This window comes from Cololabis saira, chromosome 23 (genome assembly GCF_033807715.1).
Source record: "Cololabis saira isolate AMF1-May2022 chromosome 23, fColSai1.1, whole genome shotgun sequence".
Classification (NCBI taxonomy): domain Eukaryota; kingdom Metazoa; phylum Chordata; class Actinopteri; order Beloniformes; family Belonidae; genus Cololabis; species Cololabis saira.
In genome coordinates, this window is record NC_084609.1 from 8,983,682 (window position 1) to 9,001,852 (window position 18,171).

The 18,171-nt window shown below is 41.3% G+C and overlaps 2 protein-coding genes across 9 annotated transcripts in view; both read right to left on the reverse strand.

Moving 5' to 3' along the window:
* LOC133423870 (epidermal growth factor receptor kinase substrate 8-like) overlaps nucleotides 1-5,047 on the reverse strand; it is a 60,468-nt gene extending 55,421 nt beyond the window's left edge. For all 8 annotated transcript variants that reach the window (XM_061714199.1, XM_061714197.1, XM_061714193.1 and 5 more), the window contains exon 1: nucleotides 4,940-5,047. The gene's annotated coding sequence lies outside the window, so the exon portion shown is untranslated. The remainder of the gene's footprint in view (nucleotides 1-4,939) is intronic.
* A 5,232-nt stretch (nucleotides 5,048-10,279) lies between these two features.
* The window catches only part of LOC133424232 (dual specificity protein phosphatase 16-like), an 11,109-nt gene continuing 3,217 nt past the window's right edge, over nucleotides 10,280-18,171 (reverse strand). Inside the window, exons 2-6 of the mRNA XM_061714720.1 lie at nucleotides 17,803-17,941; nucleotides 16,536-16,699; nucleotides 15,119-15,278; nucleotides 14,175-14,298; nucleotides 10,280-11,389 (exon numbers count right to left, since the gene is read on the reverse strand). Of these exons, the coding sequence (XP_061570704.1) occupies nucleotides 10,345-11,389; nucleotides 14,175-14,298; nucleotides 15,119-15,278; nucleotides 16,536-16,699; nucleotides 17,803-17,941 (1,632 nt within the window). The 3' untranslated portion in view covers nucleotides 10,280-10,344. The remainder of the gene's footprint in view (nucleotides 11,390-14,174; nucleotides 14,299-15,118; nucleotides 15,279-16,535; nucleotides 16,700-17,802; nucleotides 17,942-18,171) is intronic.

An 18,171-nucleotide genomic window follows, 5' to 3' on the forward strand; every position in this document is an offset into this window, starting at 1 on the left:
AAGTACAAATACTTCGTTACCTTACTTAAGTAGAAATTTTGGTTATCTATACTTCACTGGAGTAATTATTTTTCAGACGACTTTTTACTTTTACTCCTTACATTTTCACGCAATTATCTGTACTTTTTACTCCTTACATTTTAAAAACAGCCTCGTTACTCTATTTCATTTCGGCTTTAAAAAAAAACAAACTATCCAGTTAAATTGCTCCATCTGGATAGAGTGAATTTGGTTGTGGTTTTTTCAGATGTTCTTGTCCAGTTTTGTTCTTACATCCGTTCCCTCAGATTCCTGCAACTAAACTTGGATGTACATTCCAATAAAGGTTAGGATAAATGATAACATGCCTCTGAAGTTTGACTTTTTGCACCATTACAATACTTATAGGCAACTAGTCATCATATCTCCTGCTCTCTGAAACACATGTTAATGCTCAATAGTACACATATATGCTTCTTTAATATATTTGCATTATACTAAGATTCATTCATTTTCAATGGCTTTTGTCCTTAATGGCTTTTTCCCCCCTTACATTACTTTTACTTTTATACTTTAAGTAGTTCTGAAACCAGTATTTTTATACTTTTACTTGAGTAAAAAACTCTACAGGAACTCTAGTATCTATACTTCTACCTGAGTAATGAATGTGAATACTTTTGACACCTCTGCACAGGTCGCACTCATGACGCTGGTGACGTTTCTGTCACATAATGTGACGTTCTGAAGCCTAAATGTCCGTTTCCTTCTGTTTACAAGCAAACGTGAAGACGGGGTTTTTGCAAATCTCCACTTTGGCCGGAGTTTTCAGAACTGCTCATTTTTGGTGACTTTGAGCTTCGTTTTCGTGTAAACGAACGGCCAAAACGCATGAAAACACCACCGTTTTTGCTACGTGTAAACGGGGCCTAAATGTCAGACCAGAACCAGTTCTGGTCTCCGTGGTGCATTTCAGATCTACAATCATAGGACCTGCTGCAAAGGTTCGCTGGAAATCATCCCATCATCACTTCCTGTTCCTGACCCGGGTCCTGATCTCGTCGTCTCCAGGTGACATAAACCTGATCCGTGTTCATATTGATTTGGTCGGTTCTGATCGATCAGCTGGTTCCGGTGGGTCTTCAAAACCAGGACCACATTTCCTAATGACCACACTTTTACCTGACCAGCGGTTCGGCGTAGATTTAGCCAGAACCAGGGACGTAAAAAAACAAACTGTATGTATGTTTTTTTCAAAGTCTGCACATAGAGATCCCGATCTGGGTGTTTTTGTAGCCGGGAAAAGACTATCAGTAGCCCCAGAAGATCAAGTAATAGATTCACAACTCACATTTAAAACAAAAGTTAAAAAAAAGGTGTGAATAGAATTAAATTTAATCTGGCAAATTTTAAACACATTAGGAATAATCTAACAACTGAGGCTGCAAAGTTATACATTTGGAATGGGCAATATTTTACCGTTCACGATATACCGTCAAAAAAATTCCCCACGGTAAGAATTTGTCATCTCGCGGTAAAAATGATAAATTCCCGTTGATGATGTTTTTGTGTAACAAACATGGCGGAAGGCGGATCTGAGAGCGAAGAGCTCTTTGTTAAACGAGACTCCAGCTCCATTATCTGGAACTGGTTTGGATTTATAAAGAGACGAGGAGCAAAAATCATCTATTGTGTGCAGAGTCTGCAAAAACAGAAGGAAATGGTTGTTACATTTTGATATAACATTTGAGTATTACGAAAAAAAATTGCAATAGTATCTAATTTGTGGAATGTTCCAACAACAGGTTAATTTGCACATTTTATTTATATTAGAAGAGGTCATCACTGATAGGATTTTATTTTCAGTGAACTTTTATTTATTTGTCCTGTTTCTTTATTTATCAGGTTGTATTTTTTTCTACTGTGTGATTTTATATAGTACTTTTGCTGTTTTGCCGTTATCCCACTGTTTAAGCCATACAGTTTGAATAAATGTTGAATCTGTTCTTACATTTCAAACTTGTTTCATTTGAGTCATTACAGTTTTGCAGTACAGGTGTACTCATTTAATTGGTTTTTATTAATTCAATTTAATTGGTGTAGTTTAGTAGCTTTTAGAACAGTGATTTGGGGGCTCCAAAGACTGAATGTGGTGATAGATTTATAGTTAAAAAGGTGGAGTTGAATTGGTATTTTTTTTAATCGTAATTTTTATCGTTTTTGGGATAAATGCCAGAAATTATCATGATACATTTTTTAGTCCATACCGGCCATCCCTATTATACATCAACGCCATGATTCTCTCGCACATGAACTACTGTCTTACTAGCTGGTCGCAGACAGGTAGGACCGCATTACAGTCAGTGGAAAAACTCTATAAGCAGGCTTTGAAAACATTGGATAAAAAGTCAAATTTATATCATCATTGTAATATTTTAACTAAATATGTTCTGGGGAAATATTATTAAGTTTGCAGACATTTTACTTGAGTTTATTAAGCAAAATCAAAACTCCTTTGGGCAGTCAGCCTTTTCCTATCGAGCAGCTCGTACCTGGAACACTAAACCCATACAACTAAGGAACATCACATCTCTTTATTCCTTCTCTAAAAACACAAAACAGTGGTTACTTGATAATCAAACATTCCGTCATAATCTGGTATAGGGGTCAGGTTATTGTTTTTACTACCTGTTTGTGCTTATGTGCTTTTGTGTGAGCTAATTTGTTTGTGTGCTCTTGTTCTTCATTTATGTTGTTTGTCATTATTCAGAGTTTGTACTCTGTGCTCTAGTGTTTTAGCGTGTTCTCCTTTAATGTTTTATTATGCCATCAACCTGCCCGGGACTGCAAATGTAAATTAGCCTGTATGGCTAAATCTGGCACATTTACATGATGGACTCAAGTGCTCGTGTTAATTGATGTGCGTTGTCCCTCTCTAAATAAATAAATGAAATGAAACTTAAAGGGCACCTATTATGAAAAACACGTTTTTTTCTTGCTTTAACATATATAAAGTGTTCTCCCCACAGCCTGCCAAGGAAGGAAGGAACGCAACCAAATTCTGCAGTGTCTGTACAGCCGCCCGGATGAGCCGTCCAGTGTGATGTGGATCTACGAGCCGTTCAGATTCTGCTCCCGTCGTTACGTAACCAAAATGCAAACCACGCCCACAACTATAAAACCGTGTAACTGCAACAGCGTCCGACTATCGCGTCGCACTGCGTGACATCGGACGCTCTCTGTCCATCTCCCTCCAGCAGCTGCCACTTTATTGAGGTTTTTGTAGTGAAATGAGGAGGAATCATAGAGATAACTTCTCATTTCAACTAACTGGATCAGCCGTTCCTCATCCATGACTGTTTCCTACAGCACTTTCAACCGGCTTTCAACACGAGGGACAGGAAGACAATAGAAGCAGGGCGTCCGACAAATGTTCAGCTCAAAACGGCGCTCCGCGTCGCGCTGCGTCGCGCTGCGTCGCGCTGCGTCGCTGCAGCCAGTTAGGACAGTCCAATAGAAAACAAAGCCATGGAATTGATTTTGTCGCTGACGCTCGCATCGCATGTAGTTATGACACGGTGTAACTCCGGCAGCCGGAGTTTCCTCCATTTTTTCGTAGCGGTGTATCGCGTCATTCAGGCAGCCAATCAGCACAGTGTCTCATTATCATAGCCCCGCCCACTCAGAATCCTGCATAGATAATGAGGTTAGAGAATGGGAAGATAAAGACATGGCTCAGAGGCTGAATTTCTAATTATTTAGCAAAAAAAAATAATCAAAAGCTTGTTTATAAGACATTAAAGGCCTGTTTAACCCTTGTGCTGTCTTCGGGTCAAGGAAGGAGGAAGGGAAGAAGGGAGGAAAGAAGGAAGGAAGAAAAGAAGGAAGGAAGAAAAGAAGGAAGGGAGGGAGAAAAGAAGGAAGGAAGGAGAGAAGGGAGGAAAGAAGGAAGGAGAGAAGGGAGGAAAGAAGGAAGGAAGGAAGGAAGGAAGGAAGGAAGGAAGGAAGGAAGGAAGGAAGGAAGGGAAAAAAGAAGGAAGGGAAAAAGAAGGAAGGAAGGAAGGAAGGAAGGAAGGAAGGAAATAAGGAAGGGAAAAAAGAAGGAAGGAAGGAAGGAAGGGAAAAAAGAATGAAGGAAAGAAGGAAGAAAGAAAAGAAGCAAGGAAAGGAGAAAAGAAGCAAGGAAGGAAAGATAAGAGGAAAGAAGGAAGGAAGGGAAAAAAGAATGAAGGAAGGAAAGAAGGAAGGGAAAAAAGAAGGAAGGAAGGGAGGGAGGAAAGAAGGAAGGAGGGAAGGAAAAATGAGAGAAAAGAAGGAAGGGAAAAAAGAATGAAGGAAGGAAAGAAGGAAGGGAAAAAAGAAGGAAGGAAGGAAGGAAGGGAAAAAAGAATGAAGGAAAGAAGGAAGAAAGAAAAGAAGCAAGGAAAGGAGAAAAGAAGCAAGGAAGGGAGGGAGGAAAGAAGGAAGGAAGGGAAAAAAGAAGGAAGGAAGGGAGAAAAGAAGGAAGGAAGGGAAAAAAGAATGAAGGAAGGAAAGGAGAAAACAAGGAAAGAATGTACGAGGGGAGAAAAGAAAGATGATAAGATAAGATAATCCTTTAATAGTTCCCCAGAGGTTTGCAGTTTACGGAAGGGAGAAAAGAGGAAGGGAGAAGGAAGGAGAGAGCAGGAGGAAAGAAGGAAGGAGAATTAGGTCATTTTGACCCAAAGACAGTACAAGGGTTAAAATAATAGGTCCTTTAACCTGACAGCTCCACCTGGTGACGTCACAGCCCCCTCCGTGACGACACACCTGCGGTCACGTGACCGACCCCGGACCAGCTGCACCGTTAATCCCGCTCTGACCCGCGTGAACGCGCCTGGAGCCCCGCGCGGGGCGCGCTCCCGCCGCACACCTGTCCCGGTTCCGCTCGGCCCGGCCCGGCAGGTGACGTCGGTGTTCGGTCCGGTTCCAGGTTTATTACCTTCAGAAGGACATGGCACGGTCCGGTCCGGTCCCGGCTCCGGTTCCACCGCCGTGGAGCAGCGCAGCAGCGACCCAGAAACAGCAGGTACAGCTCACCTGAGACCTGCTCCGGGTTTAAGAGCAGCACGACGGCGGGGGGCGGGGCTTAGCGGCCCGGGGGGCGGGGCTTAGAGCCCCTGGGCGCTGACTGGCAGGCGGGCTGCCCGCAGGCCACGCCCCCGGATTATGATTAATTAAACAAACATGGAAACAACTAAACCTGCAGCACAAACATGTAGATACGGAGGGAGGGATAGGATTTGTGATGGGTTGTGACTTTGAAATCTCTAAATTGCCTATCAAATTATCAAACTTCCATAAATGAATTTTGCAGTACTGGAAAATGATATTTACACACAATTTCACACCACATGCCACCACCTTGTGGAATAACAGGACCATTACAATCAATAGGAAAACCTTACAGGACTGTCTCAGAAAATTAGAATATTGTGATTTTCTGTAATGCAATTAAAAAAACAAAAATGTGATACATTCTGGATTCATTACCAATCAACTGAAATATTGCAAGCCTTTTATTATTTTAATATTGCTGATTATGGCTTACAGTTTAAGAAAACTCAAATATCCTATCTCAAAAAATTAGAATATTCTGTGAATCTTAATCTTAAACTGTAAACCATAATCAGCAATATTAAAATAATAAAAGGCTTGCAATATTTCAGTTGATTTGTAATGAATCCAGAATGTATGACATTTTTTTTTGTTTTTGTAATTGCATTACAGAAAATAAAGAACTTTATCACAATATTCTAATTTTCTGAGACAGTCTTGTATTTAACCCTTGTGATGTCTTCTATCCTTCTTTTCTCCTGCCATGCTCTCTCCTTCCTTCTTCCTTCCTCTTTTCCTCCTTTTTTACCCTCCTTTATTCCTTTTTCTTCCTACCTCCCTTTCGTCATTCATTCCTTTATTACCTTCTTTGCTTTTCCTTCCTTCTTTCCTTATTTTCTCCATTCCTTCCTTCTTCCCTCCCTTCTTTCTTTCCTTTTCTCCTTTCTTCCTTCTTTCCTTCCTTCCATCTTTTCTCCCTTCACCCTCCCTTGACCCAAAGACATCACAAGGGTTAAACTACAATGGTATCAGAAAAAGATTTTATTTGTTGTTGATCTAATAGTTGAAAATGGCCAATTCCTTCAGTTTCATTCATTTATTGAGAAGTATAATATAAATTGCTCTTCCAGAGAATTCCATCGTATTCTAAAAGCCATCCTACTTCCTTTAATACAGCTGATACAGAATACATTAATATACTCAAATGTTTCAGTCAAAATTCCAGAACAATTACACATTAGTGACCAGAAATTTAATAACAAGGTTATTGGAAAAGCTCTAAAATGCAAATTATTTTTTGATTTTAACTCACCAGCCAAATTAAAAATTGGAACTGACAAAATAATAACTAATTCAATTCAATTTTTTCAATTCAATTTGTAATACAACAAAAGTTGTCTCTAGGATCTTTCCAGAGACCCAGAACATGACCCCCGAGCAATTATGACAAACAGTGGCAAGGAAAAACTCCCCTTTAGAAGGGAAGAAACCTTGAGCAGGACCAGGCTCATAAGGGGGGACCCTCCTGCTGGAGGCCAGACTGGGGGTCGGGGACGTCAGCAGCACAGCAGACATCCACGCAGACAGGTGGAAGCAGCAGCGGGATGACCAGAGGGGGGGACGCAGGTCAGCACGATGGGAGATGAGAGGAAGGGAAGTACTAATAAATTATGTAACTCCAATACCCCCCAAAATAAAAGAGATGCAATTTAAGATTTTAAACAATGTATACCCAGCTGCTGAATTTCTGCGCAAAAGATTTAACCTTGTAGTAGAACCCTGTGGGTTTCGTCCAGAAGAGCCGGAAACAGTTGAGCATTTGTTCTACTCTTTAATCTCATTAAAATTCTGGCAGGACACCTACAGCTGGCTAAACATTGGGATTGACAACCCATCTTTTGACTCCAACCAAATCTTAATTTATATGGATAATCTTCCAAGAAATATATCAAACATGGTTAACATAGTTATTTTACTAGGTAAATATTACATACATAAAGGCAAATGGAATAACAGCAAACCCTCCATTGTACATCTGAAAAATGAATGTAAACTGTACTTTGCGTCTCTTAAACTGATGGGTGAAAAAAATCATATTGCCAAAAGCTTATAGGAAACTATGTCTTTGTTTCTTAATTTTTATTAATACACTTCCCATAGCTTGTCAGTAAATGTATGTTTTTTTTTTCTCTCAACCCCCCCAAATGTTAAATATCTGTAGATAATTGATTGTTTTGTTTCATGTGCCCTTTATTGTATACCCTACAGAATTTTGTTCAATAAAGTTTGAAAAAAAACAAACATGTAGATACCTGAAATAAAACAGAAATAGTTTCGTTATCAACCTTCAAAAGAGAAGTAAAAAATAATTTGGATAATTTCCTACACAAATATGAGTTGTGTGTATTTCTTCATCACATCTTGCCTGAAAAGGTTCAAAAGAGAAAATAGTGTTTAAATGTACAGTTTTATAGAAAACTCTTGAAAAGTGACCGATTTATTTTTTTTGTAAAGCTTTGTAACATCTTTTTCTGTAAATAAATTCATATGTTTATTAGTTTTTTTCCCTAGAGGTCTATTTATTTACTGTGTGTATATATATATATATATATATATATATATATATATATATATTTTTATTTATTTTTTTTTAACCTCTTTTCTTTTAATTTGATGTTTTTTAAGCGTACTCTTAAATTAAATACTGTTTGAAAACCGAAGTTATGGATAAGCGCTGAATACAGGCATTGTGACAGAATTGTCAAATTGGTTTGATTCACCGCACGAATCGGCAAATTACTTTGTAATACTGTATTTGACCTGGTCTTTTTACGTTTTGACCGTATAGAAACGTAATTCTTGCCATTTTAAGAAGGAGATGTGAACCTGCTGTACTCTACGTCCCTTACTTTTTAACAACTTGTGCTTTTTAGCATTTTACCTCTTTTCTTATAGTTTTATTTCATTTTATTTGTTATTTACTGTTTGTGTCTTGCCGCTTTTAATGACGATGTAAAGCACTTTGAATTACCTTGTGTTGAATTGTGCTATACAAATAAACCTGCCTTGCCATATATATATATATATATATATATATATATATATATAGTCTTTTCATCGTAGGGATTTATTTTCAAGAATTAGAGGGAATAATGTGGCATAATCTGAGTCTGCTGAGGAATCTTAATAAAAACAAAACCTGACAATTTGATGACTGAATCTGATCAATAAGAAAGATTCACATCAGCTACTTTTCAGAACTCAGAAAAAGAAAAGCTATTCATCTGTCAATCAAAATTATGTAAAACTACTCTGAAAATAAACTGAAAAATAACGAAGCATTAATATTTATTCTACATCGCCCTCTGGTGGCCGCGGTGAGAAAAGCAGTTCTTCTGGCAACAGAAGTTCAAGTGAAAATGAAAAAATTTAAACAGAAAAATAAACAATTTTCCCATAAAACTTTAAGGTTTATCTGCAATAATTTTAAAACATGATCTTGTTTCTATCAGAAATGCAAATTATGTAAATTATTTAGAAGCTGCTGACATCCTGACCTGCACTTTGCAAGCTCAGATGAGACAGACGGTCTCAGGTCTCGGGTCTCGACTCTTCGGGTTGTATTTTTACTCTTTACCTGCTTTGGGTCAGAAAAGCCTTAGAATTCAGAGAAAAGTACAGTTTCTGTTCGTCCCGGCAGAACCAAGAACTAAACAACAAAGAATCAGAATAAAAGAAAACAAAGATTTATCAGAATCAGAATTTTATTTCGAGTCCGTCACCAACATCCGGGTCATTCAGCCGGTCAAACCTCCTCGAGAACTGAACCGCAACAATCAAACTCTCATTAAAACAAACATTTAGATCAAGCTTCCCAACTTTTACCCCTTCTTCCCCCGGACCGGGTCCAGTCCTGGTCCAGAACTGGTCCAGAACTGGACCTCTGGAACTGGACCTGGAGGGTCCACATCTGCTCGTTTCCCGGTCCAGATCTCAGAACCTGTTACATCGGCAGCTGTAGCTGGGAAGGAATATGTCAAAAATCATGAAGATTGTGCACTTGGTGACATGTTTTTGATATTTGGCATGGTGTTAGGTATGGACATAAGGTTTACAAAAACCACCGCAAACAAATTGCGCCCCCTAGTGGCCGGTTTGAAGAAAATTCAAAATAGCTCCCGCCGAAAAGACCAAAGGTCATATCTCAGCTTCTCGTAGTCCTAGATTGTTGTATATTGTCACTTTTTCTACTTTTTGGTGCTAGGAATTCAATTCTGAGATAAATTTCCTATTTTAAGGTCATGTTGAAGGTCAAATTTAATTTTCAAGGTCATTTTTTGCCCCAAAAACTTAAGAATTAAGTCACATAAAAATATTGTATAGGCCCGTATTTTCGCCCCCAAGGAATGCAATTTTCTGTTTATTGGACAGCTCACTGTCGTTGTAGTGTCAATCTCACTGGGTGAGAACAGTGGCTTCATTCAGGCTTAAGATGAACAGAACCTCAGAACTAAGTCACAGTGAAAGAATAGGATTTTATTTAAATAACACACAAAAAACATCAGCTGTGCATATTTAAACTCACTTCACACCTACAATGCTGCCTCTATCGCCTCGCTTATTGATTCGTTTTGAATTTTCTGCAAACCGGCCACTAGGGGGGCGTCACAATTTGTTTGCGGTGGTTTTTGAAAACTTTATGTCCATAATTAACATGCCAAATATCAAAAATTTGTCACCAAGTGCACGATTTTCATGAATTCCCTCCCAGCTACTGGGGGCGGAGCCAACCATCCCAGAGAGTTCCGAACCGTTTACTCGCGGGTTTGGAGACTGGAACCAGAACCAGAACCAGAAGATTGAAGGTGCTGGAAAAAGAGGTAAACCTGAAAGCTGATATATTTCACATTTGTGTTCTGGACTCAACGTGAAGGTCGGAGCTGCAATATCGATCAGTTCTGACACTCGGACCAGGGTCCAGATTCGGTTCTTCACAGAACCCGTTCACACCAAAACCAGTTTTTACCGAAACCAGTTTTTACCGAAACCAGTTTCTTCTGAACGGGATTTATTTGGTTAATCTCAGTTTGTGTTCAAAGAGTCAGAACATGATGCAGGAAGTCCGTTGTCATGGCAACGCAGCAGTTCCAGGGGTTTTCCCGCCCTGCTGCGCCGCCGCCGCCGCCCTCCCTGTCTAACGAGCGCCGGCTCTGCAGCGTCCAGGTTCCCGGAGCCGGGGCCTCCCGGCGGCGGCGGTGTGGGTGGAGTCTGGGCGCGGCGGCGGCGTCCTCAGGACACCTCGATGACCTCCATGCTCCCGGAGAAGCTGGCCTGCCCCCCCGCCGCCGCGCCGCCCCCCTCCCGGCCGTCCGCCATCCCGTCCCCGAACTCCATCTGGCAGCTGCGGCGCTTCAGCTGCTTCTCGAAGCTGCTCTCCTCGTGCCAGCTGCGCCGCGAGTCTCCGCCGCGGTCGCCGGCCCGGTCCCGGCCGCGGCGCCGCACCGCCTCCAGGCTGTAGGCGGCGAAGCCCCCGGCCCCAGCCCCGGCCCCGCCCCCCAGGATGGCCGAGGCGGAGTAGAAGCGCGTGGACTCGGGGGACAGGAACCAGCCGCCCGGGAGCGAGGCTCCGGCCACGGGGCCCAGCAGGATGTCGGAGCTCCAGCCCTTCAGGGCGTCGCCGGAGCCGGACCCGGGCCGGGCCAGGTGCTGCTGGCTGCGGGACAGTCCCAGCAGGAAGCTGGTGGCGCTGCCGCTCCGCTGCAGCCCCTGCGGGCCGCCCGGGGCGGCGGCCGGGGGTCTGGTGAAGCCGGGGGGCGGGGCCGGCGCCGGGCCGCCCGCCTCCTCCTTGTCGGGGCTCTGCTCCGGCGTGGACTGCTCCGACACCTCCTCCACCGGGGAGAACTGGCACGGCTTGCTGGCCGTCTCCTTGAAGGCCGGCGGCGCCGAGCAGGTGGGCGGGGCCAGCGCCCGGTGGGCGGGGCTCCTGGCTGGCTCGCCAAACGACTTGATGTCCAGGGAGAAGGAGCGCTTGAGCCGGGCGCTGTCCTCCGGGCCGTCGGCCAGCTGCAGGCCGCCCAGGGCCTCCGCCAGCTCCTCGGGGGCCTCGTCCAGAACCGAGGGGAGGGGCTCCGGCGGCGCCGGGCCCTCGGGGGCCTCAGGGGCCTCCGGGCAGGCATGAGGCTGCGAGTCCTCAGACTGGATGCCGGCGGGGTCCGAGTGATGCTTGGGTCTGGGCTCGGTACCGAGGGGACTCTTGATCTTCTTCTCAAAGTCCAGCAGCTGACCCAGGAAGTTGAAGTTTGGGGAGATGGTCGGCCGCTTCTCCTTCACGAACCTGAGGACCAGAGGAGAGTCGGCAGGATGAGACCAAGATGTTGGTACCGATTAGGGGTGTAACGATACACTAATCTCACGATACGATACACGATATTGAGGTCACGATAACAATACGATATTATAGCAGTATTTTTTTTACAACTTTGAATGAGGAACATATGGCTGGAAAAAATTGTCTTTTATTTGAAAGACACAAAATACAAAACAATGCTGTGCGTTTGCCCTATTGTTACAGTTTGTAATGCTTTATAACTGTTTAAGTTTTAAAGAGAAAGCCAGGCCAACCATTTTCCACAAACTGAACTAAAAGTAAATGTCAGGTTTGCATTATGCATCTTCAGTTTCATACAGGTAAAAATATTTTGCCACAAACTGAATAGTTTCTCTCATGTATGATTTGACTTTTTTCTTTTCCAGAAATTTAACTAGAATTAAATAAATAAAAGTAAATAAATACATACAATTTTACATCATAAAAAAGATTGATTCATGCTCACCTTATAAGTGTAAAAGGAGATTTTTTTTTGTTAAGAAGGTTATTTTGGTAAAGGGTAAAAGGGTAAAAAGGGTTCATTATTTTATAAATATATTCTTTATATTCTGATGTAAATCAGGGACTATAATGACACTAGTCAGTTTATCTGTAGTGATTAGTCTGTTTTAGATTGGGCGGAGTGATACGCCACAGTACGGCACTAGGTGCTGTGTTGATGTTCTAAAATCCTACACTGTTGAGGGACATTAAAGTACACTGGAACTCAGCAGAGGTTTTCCCCGTGTTTATCCTACTCATGACCCGAAAAAGGTTTAATTTAATAAGGTATGGCTTAACTCTACACCAGACTTACATAAGTAAAGGTTCAGAGCTCAAAACGGGACCGCAAAACGGTACTAGTTTCTTCTGAGCGGAGTAAGATTTTGGTCCGCAAGTCGAGGCGCGGTCGTCACGCGTGGTCAGATGCGCGTTTCTAGTAAACACTTAGATTAATATTAATAACCCAATATCGCAATACACTTTGTCACCTCCACGACACATTTCGTTACGTTTTTGTATCGCGAAATTTCGTGGCACGATATATTGTTACACCCCTAATACAGAACCATCTAACACCCTCCTTCCTAACGGCACCACCTTTCCAACCCCTGATTTAAATAAATAAAATCAGAATCAGTTCAGACCCGTTTAGACCCGTGGAGTGAAAACACCTTTTATTGGGCCGAGACAGATTCTGATTAAATCTGCTTCACCTTGAATAGGATTGGCAACGGTGGTCATTTTAAACACAGTAGTGATCAGAAAGAGCAACATCATTCACCCTCACCTCTGAGATATTAAGACCTTTGGAAATAATTAGATCTAATATGTGTCCGCTGTTATGTGTTGGATCTGTGACATGCTGGGAAAGCCCCAAATTATCCAGAATATTTAAAAGTTCCATCTTTAGGATTATCAACTTGAATGTTAAATCACCCACTAAAACAACACAATCAAAATCCATGCACATAATTGACAGTAGTTTGGCAAACTCATCAAAAAACCTTGCATCATATTTGGGTGGTCTGTAGACGGTCACTACGATTGCTCGACAGGGAGATTATAACTGAATGGCAACATATTCACAGGAGTCAAATTGGCCATAAGACATTTTCTTGCATTGGAGGCAACTCCGCCTCCTCTCCTATGTATTCTTGCTTCACTAAGGAAACTAAAGTTCTGGGGTATTGACGCAATAAGAACTGCTGCACTATTATCCTGACTTAACCAAGTTTCAGTTAAAAACATAAAATCAAGGTTGTGCTTGTTAATAAAATAATTTATTAAAAAAGACTTGCCAACCAGAGACCTGATATTTAAAATAGCTAAATGTAAATCCGTAACAGGAGACACTGGTGAGTTTAGAGGATGACATAGATAGTAAGTTTTCTAGAATGCATTTGCTGATTTTTATTTCTTTGTAGACGGTCGTTTATTTTTATTAACTGACTACTATTATATATTTTCGCAGGAAAAATATCACTGCTAAAAAAGATGATAGAAGATATTTATTCTGAGAATTTCAGTTTTGAATACGAGGATAGTGACAAAGTAAAACAGTTAAAAGAGAAGTGCTGACTTTTTCGGCACACTGGCGTAAATATCCGCACCAATTTTTAAAAATAAATACACTTAATTGTACTGGAAAAATCTCTAAATCACAAAGAAACACTCTCGGATGTAATAAGAAAGATTTTGCTTTTAATTAAAGTTCCTATAAAAAAGCGAAATATAAAAAAAACATACTTGTTTCTGTTTATCTTTGTAAAATGATATTAAAAGTATCTTACATAATTTGAAAAAAAAATGAGACATTTCAAGAAAAGATCCTGAAGAAATATATTTTACATAATTAGAGTGTAAACAAAGTGCATATTTCCTTTTAAATTAACTAAACTGATATTGGATTAGATAACAATAGTAAAAAAAAAGAATTAAAAAAAAAAAATTTGCACCGTTTTTGTTATTTTGACCGTGCGGCCCGCAAGAAAAAAATTGGTCAAATCCGGCCCGCCAAGCAAAATGAGTTTGACACCCCTGGTCTAGTTAGTGTTTAGTAAACCTCTAGTTAGTGTTAGTAAACCTCTAGTTAGTGTTAGTAAACCTCTAGTTAGAGTTCAGTAAACCTCTAGTTAGTCTTACTCTATATAAATAACACTGAGTTAAACAGAGACAATGGTTTCTACAGAATCGGTTCTGAATCAGACATCTGAGAACAGGAGCAGCGGCTCCTCGGTTGTCGTCTCACCTGTACGCCTCGTCCAGCGACATGTCCATCCTCTTCATGATGTAGGCGATGGCGATGGTGGCGGAGCGGGAGATCCCTGCCAGGCAGTGCACCAGGACCCGGGCGTTGGAGGCCTTGGCCTTCTCTGAAACACAGCAGTGCACGCCTTTTGTTTTGGATTTAAAAATACGGGAAATTTTCCACCGCTGTCCCACCAGCCCAACCGAGGTCCAGTATCTGACATCTCAAGACAGATTTACGAGAAATTCAAAATATCTACCTTTCAATCACTTACAAACTACAATTATGTTCAGAATCTGTTGGTTCTACATTTGTTGACACTGAAACGCTGTGGACATTCCTATGTGTGTAATTCCTATAATCTAAATGAAAACATAAAGGGGAATTAAAGCACATTTATTTATTTTTAATATTTTCAGTTTATATACACATTGATTGTCTTCAAGTGAAACATTTACATTTTCTTAATTTGTCATTTTCACTCATGTGGCTCTCTGGCGCCGCCCTGGTGGCGCTAACAGACATCGGCCCTCCCATGAGACACTAACATCACTTCGTCCTGTCCATCTTTAGGAAAGTAAATTCGGTTTCCCATTTTTAGATATATTTTACACAAATTCTTCTCTTTTTTGGCAGAAATGTCTTCCCCTCGTTACATCCATCCATCTCTGATTTATTGTTCCGAGTTTGCTCCCGTTGTTGCCACTAGCCTCGCGAAAACCAGGATAAAGCAGGGGGCAGTTCTCGCGAGGCTAGTGACAATTCAGTTTGCAATTTAAAAATTATTATTTTATAAAACGGGAAATTTAGGGGAAAATACTAATACGGGAGGACGGTGGGAAAGAGGTAAAATACGGTAGTTTCCCGGCCGAAACGGGAGACTTGACAGGTACGGCAGTGGGAGCTGAGCGGCTAGCGGCGGCCGAGGGGCTCGTGTGACTCACCTATGAACTCCACCGAACGGTCCAGCCAGGGCAGGATCTTCTCGCCGAACGAGTCGTTGACGGGGACCCGGAGGAAGTGCGAGTCCGGGACGAAGTCGGGCTTGGGGCAGGTGTTGCTGGCGTTGAGGACGTAGACGATGTCGTTCTGCTGCATCAGCTCCTGGAGCAGAAAAAGAGCAGCGGTTTACTCACGAACGCAGTCCGTCACATGTGGCGTCCCCCCAGGTTCTGTCCTCGGCCCCACCCTCTTCACACTTTACATACTTCCCCTGGGTCGTGTCTTCAGCCGGCATGGGATATCTTTCCATTGCTACGCTGATGACACATAGGGGTGTAACGATACACTAATCTAAAGATATTGAGGTCACGATAACGATACGATATTATAGCAGTATTTTTTTTTAACAACCTTGAATGAGGAACATATGACTGGAAAAAAATTGTCTTTTATTTGAAAGACACAAAATACAAAACAACACTGTACGTTTTCCCTATTGTTACAGTTTGTAATGCTTTATAACTGTTTAAGTTTTAAAGAGAAAGCCAGGCCAACCATTTTCCACAAACTGAACTAAAAGTAAATGTCAGGTTTGCATTATGATCTTCAGTTTCATACAAGTACAAATATTTTGCCACAAACTGAAAAGTTTCTCTCATGTATGATTTGACTTTTTTCTTTTCCAGAAATTTAACAACTAAAATTAAATAAATAAATAGAAGTAAATAAATACATACAATTTTACATCATAAAAAATATTGATTCATGCTCACCTTATAAGTGTAAGAGGAGATTTATTTTTGTTAAGAAGGTTATTTTGGTAATTCAGGGTTCATTATTTTATAAATATATTCTTTATATTCTGATGTAAATCAGGGGCTATAATTACACTAAATAATTACACCTAATCTCATAAGAAAATTTAGCCAATCAATATACAGAAAAAAATTGAAAAAAGAGAAAATAAGTATAACTTAAAAGGAACAGAGATCTTTAAAAAAAAAATAAAATTCAGGACAAAATGAATGGAACGTTGTGTTTCTGTAAAAGGTATCAGTTTATGGAACAATCTGGATACAGAAGCCAAAGAATGCAAATCAAAAATTACATTTAAAAAGGAATAATAAAAGCCAGTTTAATGAAGAAATATCATGATAATTGTTAAGTTAGGAGGGTTCTCTTCTTTTTCTCTCTCTCTTTTTAGCACCATTGTCATATATTTTTTCTTTGAATCAAAAAAGAATACGACTATCTGTGTTTGACGACAGCTATTTTGTGTTATTTTATAACTTTGTTGTAGTGTTGTTTTTTGTTTTGAATTTTGTTTATTGGAAAGTTGGAAAGTTGGAAATGTTTTGATTCAAATATAAAGTGCGTTATAAATAAAATGTATTATTATTATTAGCGGTGGCTAATTACCTTGTTGAGGACGTCCCTCTGGCAGCCCAGGTACAGGTGTGGCAGGATGCGGGTGGGACCCAGCGCCGTGACGGGGAGGCAGGGCTGGGAGATGCAGGAGGGAACCAGCAGCGACTTCCCCTCACACAGACCAGGAAACAGGTGGGAGAACTCCGAGAACCCGCCTGCCGCCGGGAAACAGGAAACATTAATATCTCGATATTTTTAGGCCATGTCACAATACATATCTCGATATTTTGCCTTAGCCTTGAATTAACACTTTGATGCTACAATCACACCAGTATGATGATTCTATATGTCTACATTAAAACATTCTTGTTCTTACTGCATTAATATATGCTAATTTTAAACTTTCATGCAAAAAGGGGGAATAAGTCAAATTTACCAAATCTGTATTTATTAAACAGTTACTAAGCAGTGAGTGGCACAAACATAAAAAGTGTCATTTCAAAACAGAAAGTGCACGTTGCATCTGTCTGACTCCCGTCTGAAGAACATCTGCTAAGAACATGTTCTGGTCCTGGTTTTACCAGGATGAGGGGCCTTTAGAGCACCTTTATATTCAGACTATTGTAGGTGTAGGGACTGCAATGTTTCATCCTCTCCTCCTTTACTTTGCATCACTTTCACTTACTTTTAGAAATATGACTTCATATAGTCTTGTTTGACTTTATTTCGATGATAGTGATTGATACGTTTCTCAGCTCTGGAAGAGAAAGGCTCGGCAGCGAGGAGAAAACATCCCCTCCTGTCTTTACTAAACCGTCCCAGTTTGCTTTAAAAGGGTCCGCCGCGCATAAACATAAAATTTTCTTTTTAGCCCCCAAATAAAAACATATTTCACAATGTTTTTCTTTCATTGAGCTGATTTAAAAAAATAAATAACTAAATAAAAACATGTTTTTGCTCAGAAAAATAATATTTTGCATCATGTGATTTGTTCTGGTTGGACTTCTTGTCCCGGTCGGGTAGAACCGCCTCGCTAACTGATCGGGGGTCATGTTCTGGTGTCTGGAAAGATCCTAGAGACAGTTTCTGTTGTAATAAATACAATAGAAATAAAACTGAATTGAAAATAAAACTAAATTGAAATCCCCAAAAGTTCATTTTTAAAGGACGATAAGTAAATAAAGCTGATGTCGCCCCTGCTGGAGTCTCCACCCTCACCCCGGATCATCCCAGACCCACATTAAGACCAGACCCGGACTGGTACCCAGCAGCTTAGACCCCCCCCCCCCGGGCCCGGTTCTGGTGAGGCGGTACTGACCTGAGAGCAGGTACACGGACGGGAAGTTCCTCTCCAGCTTCACCAGCAGGACGCCCAGGAACGAGTCTGAACCGAGGGCCGTGGGGTCGGAGGAGCTCTGGTCGTAGACCACCACCTCCTGGTCCGCCTGCAGGTCCAGCTGGTTCAGACACACATGGGGGGGGGGGGGTGGGGGGTTTGGGTCACCTGGGGGTTCTGGTTCTGGTTCTCCTCAGACATGTTAGACTTCACAAAACAAAAACAGGAACCGGACTTCATGGACTCCAGACCCCAGACCAGGGGTCGGCAACATAGACATATATACATAGACGCCGCATTGACTGCCTGAGAACGTCGGGAGCGGCCGCCATCTTGGATCGGTGGCGCTTT